This window comes from Odontesthes bonariensis, chromosome 16, assembly GCF_027942865.1.
Source record: "Odontesthes bonariensis isolate fOdoBon6 chromosome 16, fOdoBon6.hap1, whole genome shotgun sequence".
NCBI lineage: Eukaryota > Metazoa > Chordata > Actinopteri > Atheriniformes > Atherinopsidae > Odontesthes > Odontesthes bonariensis.
In genome coordinates this window covers 6,404,817-6,412,701 of record NC_134521.1, presented here as the reverse complement: position 1 = coordinate 6,412,701, position 7,885 = coordinate 6,404,817, and the positions used below count along the sequence as shown (strand labels likewise).

The 7,885-nt window shown below is 40.1% G+C and overlaps 1 protein-coding gene across 2 annotated transcripts; it reads left to right on the top strand.

Annotated features, from left to right (window-relative positions):
• The first annotated feature begins 5,304 nt into the window (after positions 1–5,304).
• On the top strand, positions 5,305–6,904 carry dynll2b (dynein, light chain, LC8-type 2b). Of its 2 annotated transcripts, none has more exons than XM_075487115.1 (3): positions 5,305–5,404; positions 5,927–6,067; positions 6,153–6,904. In XM_075487115.1, exons 2-3 carry the CDS (start codon positions 5,936–5,938, stop codon positions 6,288–6,290), a joined length of 270 nt encoding a protein of 89 aa, XP_075343230.1. In that variant the 5' UTR covers positions 5,305–5,404; positions 5,927–5,935; the 3' UTR covers positions 6,291–6,904. The 2 variants fall into 2 exon arrangements, with proteins under 2 accessions (XP_075343230.1, XP_075343231.1); XM_075487116.1 differs by having other exon boundaries at positions 5,305–5,470.
• The last annotated feature ends 981 nt before the right edge of the window (positions 6,905–7,885 follow it).

The window sequence follows — 7,885 nt, the reverse complement described above, 5'->3', positions numbered from 1 at the left end:
TGAGTCCCTGTGTCTTTGCACAGCATCACGGTCATTTGTCTCTTTGATTCATATGTAAGAAAAAGCAGTTTCTTTGCTTTTTAAACTCTCACATAGCTTTATCAGTATCTCCCTCAAAAGTTCTCATTGGATTTGACCATAAAGTGTTTTTGAATTTTGCTCTATGATAAAGCAGAATTGTTTGCTTCTATTGTTTGTTCAATGAGGAGAGACGGCGTCCATCCCACTTTGGAAGGAGCGGCTCTCATTTCCAGAAATATGGACAAATTTATTAGTCCTCCAAAAACATGACAACCCAGGGTTGAGACCAGGATGCAGAGTTGTAGTCTTACACACTTCTCGGCGGCTTCCCACCTGCTGCTACCCCCCCAATCAATAAACACAAAAGGAGCAAATCCTCTTGTGCAAAAAAAGAATTAAAACGAAAACTTTAACTTTTAGTGAATGACTTGATTTGTGATCATCATATTGATATATTTTGTCTTACAGAAACCTGGCTGCAGCAGGATGATCATGTTAGCATTGATGAATCAACTCCCTCTTTAAATCCTTATTTAAATGTTCACATTCCTGGAACCACAGGCAGAGGAGGAGGAGTGGCAGCTATCTTTAGATCAGAGTTACTCATCAGTCCCAGACCCAAGATTAGTTTGAGCTCTTTTGAATCTCTGATTCTCAGTTTTTCCCACGCAAAGTGTGTTTGTTGTTGTTGTTGTTGTTGTTGTATCGTCCTCCTTATTCTGAGTTTCTGTCTGAATTCTCAGAGTTTTTATCCCAGTTAGTGCTGAGTACAGATAAAGTCATTGTAGTGGGTGACTTTAATATTCATGTAGATGTTGAAAATGACAGCCTTAATATTAACTTTAATTCTACATTAGACTCTTGGATTTTCTGTTCACAGACCTACTCACTGCCTTAATCATACCCTTGATCTTGTGCTGAGTCATAGCCCTGTGTTATCTGACCATTTTTTTGATTACCTTTGAGTTTACATTACTTGATTATACAGTTTCTGTGAAGAAATTTACACCTAGCAGGTGTTTATCAGAGAATGCTGTAACCAGATTTAAAGAGTTAATTCCATTATTCTTTTTATTCACTGCCATGTGCAAATATGACAGACGACGGCTACGCTTGACTCTTGTTGACAGCACTATAGTTTCAATGCGTACAGCACTGGACAATGTTGCCCCTCTGAAAAAGAAGGTAATCAGTCAGAAGAGGTTGGCTCCTTGGTATAATTCACAGTTGCGTGCTTTAAAGCAGACTGCAAGAAAGCTGGAGAGACAGTGGCGTTCCTCTAATTTAGAAGAGTCTCAATTAGTCTGGAAAGATAGTTTAATGACGTATAAGAAAGCCCTTCGTAAAGCTAGAACTGCTTATTATTCATCCTTAATTGAAGAGAATAAGAATAATCGCAGGTTGCTTTTCAGCACTGCAGCCAGAGCTCTGTTGAGACAACTCTGTTGTAATGATTTCTTGAGGTTCTTTATCACTAAAATTGTTTCTATCAGAGATAAGATTGATGGAGTCCTTCCCACTATTATCACTTGTGTATCATCGAGTACAGCAGCTTCAGAAGTATCTTTAGAACCTGATTTGTATTTAGACGGCTTCTGCCCAGTTGATCTATCTGAACTAACAACAGCTATAGTCTCTTCTAAACCATCAACTTGTATTTTAGACCCAATCCCAACCAGACTGTTCAAGGAGGTTTTCCCCTTAATCGACCCTTCCATATTGGATTTGATCAATCTGTCTTTGTTGACAGGATATGTACCTCAGACTTTTAAGGTTTCTGTAATTAAACCTTTACTTAAAAAAACCTACTCTTGATTCAGAAGTGTTAGCTAATTATTAACCTATATCCAATCTCCCTTTTTTGTCTTAAGTTCTTGAAAAAATAGTTGCAGCTCAGCTTTGTGATCATCTACACAGAAATGATCTGTTTGAAGAGTTTCAGTCAGGATTCAGAGTGCATCAGGCCCCTCTCTTGTGGAATAAGCTGCCAGTAAATGTCTGGGAAGCAGACACCCTTTCCACTTTTAAGACTAAGCTTAAAACTTTCCTTTTTGATAACGCTTATAGTTAGGGATCGTTCAGTTGATCCTGAAACATCCCATAGTTACGCTGCTACAGGCCTAGACTGCTGGGGGGCCTCATCTGTCACACCTTTCCTCACTTTACTCTCCTTTTCCCCCGTTTAATTTCTCATATGATATTATGTACATTTGACATTATTGTGGTCATTAACTTGTGTTTCCCTGTTCTAACAGGTATCCTTTGAATGGTGTTACGGTGTTTGTTGTCCCCTCTTTTCTGTCCTCTCAGCCCCCAGCTGGTCGAGGCGGATGGCCACCCTTCCTGAGTCTGGTTCTGCCAGAGGTTTCTTCCTGTTCAAAGGGAGTCGTTTCTGTCCACAGTCGCCTTAATGCACGCTCAGGACGGAAGACTGAAGACAAGTTTTGTTGCAATCTGTTGGTTTCCTTAGCAAGGAAATCGTTTTTGAATTGGCTCTATATGAATGAATTGGATTATTTTTAATTTAATCATTACAATGAATTGAACTCCAATTGGCTTTAATTGGACTATATAATTTAAGTGCCTTGAGATGACATTTGTTGTAATTTGGCGCAATATAAATAAACTGAATTGAATTGAATTGAGCTGGGTGGATAAGAAAATGGTTAAATGCTGTGATAGTGGAAATACTAGAGATATTTATAATTATAAGTGCAATGTTTTGTGTAAAGATGCGTGTACGTCTGTTTTAATTTCACATGTGGAGTTGAACCTGTTTGGCTGTTTCAGCACCATGGAGAGAGACGCAGAGCCTAAGGGCTTCGACTGTCTTCCACCTTGTGTGTTATCAATTCTTCAAACAGGTTTCATTTGATGGTCTCCTTTTCAGAAATGTGTGAAACATTAAAATCATGCATTGCACCTTCGTGCAAATTCGTGCGAGTTTAGATCAAGCAGCAGCGCTCATGTAAAATGCTGCATAATCCAGTTTTTTGAGCATTGCACATTTTATGTTATGGTCATTTTGCCCACCTCGACATGACGCTAAAGTACAGTAAGTTGACGTGTTTACGTGATACAATTCAATTAAAAAGCAGCACAAACCACATTCTTTAATATGGCTAAGTTTCATCCCAAAAAAGGATTAAGACCATCAATGAAAGTTTGATTTTGTTTTTTTAAATATGCATTGCTATTTATTTAGAAAACATTAAGGGTTCGTCCAAATAAAAATAAAAAAACTAGCAATTAGGTGTATAATTGTCCTGAATGATAGTTTATTTCTTAACTTACTTTAGTTTATTAGTTAGCAGTCAGTTAGTGTCAGTGTCACCCTGTGGAGATGCAGAAGATGCTGTTTATGGACAAGATTGCTACAAATACAGTGAGACTCTCTATGTTTAGTTGCTTCAAAGTGGACACGGCCGGCGGCAGAATTAGTTGTTGTGGAGGCTTTTTATGTGTGCCTGAAAGGGATTCATAATATCCCATCCTTCTTTCCAGTGGAAGCTGTTAAGACATAAACAGTCACAAACATGGGGTTTTGGAAAGCTCCACCACCACCTCCACATCCACTTTGAGGAAGCTCAACGCGCAGAAGATGTGCGTTATGCTGATGTTTACAGCTGTGCCATTACAGTGGCGTTTGTGCACAGTTGTGCACCTCTGCTCACTGTGCTTCCTTCACTGTCCAGGCATATACATGACAATGTTGTTATCTTTAACTTGTGCTTCTCTTTTTTCTTCCTCAGGTATTCCTTGGTGTTGAGGTGCTTGTGCTGAACTGGTTGGATTGTAATGAATTTGATCAAACTGAATTGAGTTGAATTGGACTGGATTTAATTACAATTGTGCTGAATTGGATGATATCTTATCTTGTCGATTATCCTTCCGGTGGAAGTAACACAAAGCAAACCATGTTCTTAAAGATGATTGAATCAACGAAATCTTTCATCCGTAACATCAGGGCACTTTTCTTTTTCTTCATCACTCATCTGCAGTGCAAATACAATCCAATCAGATTTTTCCAGGTAAACCCACGGGTGGGCACCACTCAACCAAACTTAAGTCTTGTTGACTGAACAGCTGTGAGACACCATATATTTGTGTGTTGACATAATTAACCCTAATCATCTTTGTTTGATAAACAAAGACAGCCCATGCAGTGATAAAAGAAAACCTGATAATCTCATCTTTAATGTTAATAAGTTATTCAAAAGAGTTCAAAGCCACCCGTGGTCGACGTGACGGTACGTGGAAACAGAATCGTGTGCAACGTGTAATTTCATTTCTCAGATTTTACTCACATTTGCATCAAGTAGCTGACATTTCTGTTTTTCAGTGAAGCCGCACTGCTACTGAGTTTGTTTTTTCATTTACTTTCGAGCAAGGTTTTGCTTGTTGATTGAAGATATGTGACTGAGTTGACAATTTAGAATCTGCATCGCACCTTTTGTGCAAATATCCTCAATTTGTTCTCAGTTTAACCAAAGAAATGATCGTGCAAAACGTCCTTTGAGCGGATTTGGTCTCTGTGAAAAAAGGACATTGGATATTTCTGAGATTCATTAGGTTTCCTCATTCTTGTCCCTTGTGCCTGAGTGACCTTTGGGAAACTCCAGCTAATAATGATGATAACAGCAATAACCACATCAGTCTGCCACTGATCAACGGCCTCTCATCCTCAGAGCAGCAGAACTGCACACACTTGGCGACTTTAGCAATCTTAAAAACGCGAATTATTACACAGTGTTGTTAAATCTTTAGAAAACAGGAAAGCTACATATCATATTTATCTTTCTAATTTTTTTCCTTCATGCTTCTTTAAAGATTTTGTGCAATGAGAAAAAATCTTTGGTGGATTAATTTAAAAAAAAAAAAAGTGTATATAAAGGTTGCTCTGTTGTGGATTCACCAATTTTATAATAATCATTATTCTTGCATGATGTTGGTGTGGGTTGCACTCCATTTAGCTTCCACGCGTGGAATACCGCTTCAGATATACAGTTTCTTCACATGGCCTCCTCTAAAATTTGCTCTCGACCGGGATGAGCTGCAAACTCCCGAAATTCTACAGATCGATGCTATCAAATATCAATCCACCTGATCAGCTGCGTCGATCACGCCCTGGTCCAAAGAGGGGGGTTAGGGATGGGAGACAATGGGTGAGAATGGTGCATTCTGGGTGGAAATAAGATGCGGGCACTGTCCGCAAGTGAAAAACCTCCGTCACCAGGGTGGAGGCTTCACCGGAGCCAATCGCGCGGCGAGTGTGACATGGAGGGCGGAGCAGACACTCCACGCGTCCATCCATAAAGGAAGCAAAAACGGTGCTGCCTACCGAAACGTGCACCTCTACATATTGAAACTTCGCGTAGAAACGGTAAGAATAATCTCCTGGAGGAGCCGTGTGTGTTTTACAGCGTGTGATACAGCAGCTTGTGCGCAGGTGAGACTAAGATCTTTGCTGCTTGCATGCTCCTAATGCCGCCCGAGGCTGCTCCATTTGCCCATAGAAGCTGCTTATATCCTTTTCTTTATTATTTTTTTTCTTTTGTTGCCTCGTTTGGAAGCCCGACTGCCTCAGCTACTGCTACTGCTGGAGAAAACATTTCAACATTGAAGCACTTGACTGTAGTGGGATGCTCCTTTTGCGTCAGACTCGCAGTATTTTGGCATTTGCACACCTGATCAGTCAAATTCGGGTCTCCTGTCAGTCCACATCTACCGCATTAGATGTGGTGCCAGCCCCATGTAAATCCTCAAATCCAAATTCAAATGGTTCCGATTTATTTAAGCAAGTGTTGTCAGCTGTGATGTGGTCATGGGTTTAAGTCAGCCTCGGTGCTAACTGCTTGCAACTTGTGTGGGGAAGTGTTATTAAATGAGTTTCTCTTGTCCTCAGAACGCCATCATGTCTGACAAGAAGGCGGTGATCAAAAATGCAGATATGTCTGATGAAATGCAGCAGGACGCTGTGGACTGTGCCATGCAGGCGATGGAGAAGTACAACATCGAGAAGGACATTGCTGCTTATGTCAAAAAGGTATTGTATCTCTTATGTTGGTGGTGAGAATGCATTGAAATCTGTTCAAAGGCCTTTGGTCAATGATTGTCTTCTTCCCCTGCAGGAGTTTGACAAGAAGTACAACCCCACATGGCATTGCATTGTCGGGAGGAACTTTGGCAGCTACGTAACGCATGAGACGAAGCATTTCATCTACTTCTACCTGGGTCAAGTGGCCATTCTGCTCTTCAAGTCCGGCTGAAACTCCTGTCCGCGTCACACCGTACCACCTTTCCACAGACATGCCTACCTCCTGGTTTCCCCCCCGCTTTCTTTAGTCACTTTGTGCCACCCGTAACACCATCGGCACCAGTGGACGGTGCTCTTGTCATGTCTGGACTGGTGATCCATCCTTCTTAGAAAATGCTAATGTGAAACCGCGTCTGTCGGCCGCACTCGGTCCGCATTCGCACATCTGACAGACTCTTGTTATGCCTCATAAGTTCTGGATGTTTTTTGCTGTGCACAAATGCGTGCAGACTCGTTGATTATTTCCCATGACTGTTGTAAAATAAATTATTTTCAGTGCATTAAAGTAAGCAACAGAGTTTTTGTTTATGCCTTTTAATTCCAGTGACAACTGATGGACTGTTGCTTATACTTAATAAAGGCTAAGTAAGACATGCTGAGAGATTTAGGGGTTTGTATGTGCTTAAACATTCCTGTTTACACTTGAGTTGTGGATATTTACATTGTTGCTGCTGCATTTCTCTGGAATGTAACTTGGTTTGCTGTCTGCTATTGTGATATTTTCAATCCACTTCAAACATGATGAGCACAAACCAACTTTAAGACATTAAATTGGTTCAAAATGTTTGTGTTCGCTCTTTCTCGTTTGCTTTACATGGATTAATTATATCTTGGCTTTCAAGCGTGGTTCCCTGGATGGAATGTGATCATTCGGGGCACCGTAAGGACTGCAGTCTGTATGCACAAGGTTAATTTTTGTGTAATCCACCAAAAAGTTCAGCCGTAACCTTTCGATATATAATCGCAGGACACCAACCATAACGAGAGTATTGCCCTCTAATCATGAATTAAGCTGACGCATGGCAAAAAATTGCCTTCACATGAGCTATTTCTAGAACCGTATCAAGATGTTTAAAGTAGGACGTTTCAGGACCTTGGAGAATAAGTCGATGGTAATAAAAAAAAAAGCTCACAATACTACTCCAAAATTTGTCATTCACTGAAAATGAACGAGTAAAACACAAGCGTCCTGTTTTATCTTTGAATGCTTTAAGGATGGCAGCAGCTTTTTCCTTGCGGCAGTAAAGCAAGGACAGATTTGCATTTGATATCACAACTGAATAAAGTGATTCCAATGAGAAGATGCATATTTTAATCTCACTCACTTTTTCTGCTTAATTGTTATTGAACTTTTTGCCTTTTGTGGGATGGCAGGTTTTTTTTTTTCAGTCAATGGCTTGAAAATGAAAGAGACCATCCAGTTGATTTTGGGCAGTTAAACAAATTGTAAAGGCTACATGTTGGCAAGAGTAACTTTTTAAAAAATATCTTCTTTCATTAAAGATATTCTCATGGTTACATATTTAAATGAGGTCGTTGACAATAGGCACCCATATTTATCATATTATTATACCGTGAATAACTTGTGGGTGCTACTGTTACTCTTAAGCTCAACAGAGCTAATCCCCTTAATTAAAACCAAATATCTCATAGAATAACATTTAAGAACTGATCCAGAAGTCTGGACTTAAGCACAACTTTTCCAATTACAGCCCTGTTTGTATTTCCGAGTTCCGCAGCAAGGGGGCAGTGATGAGCCTCGCAGAT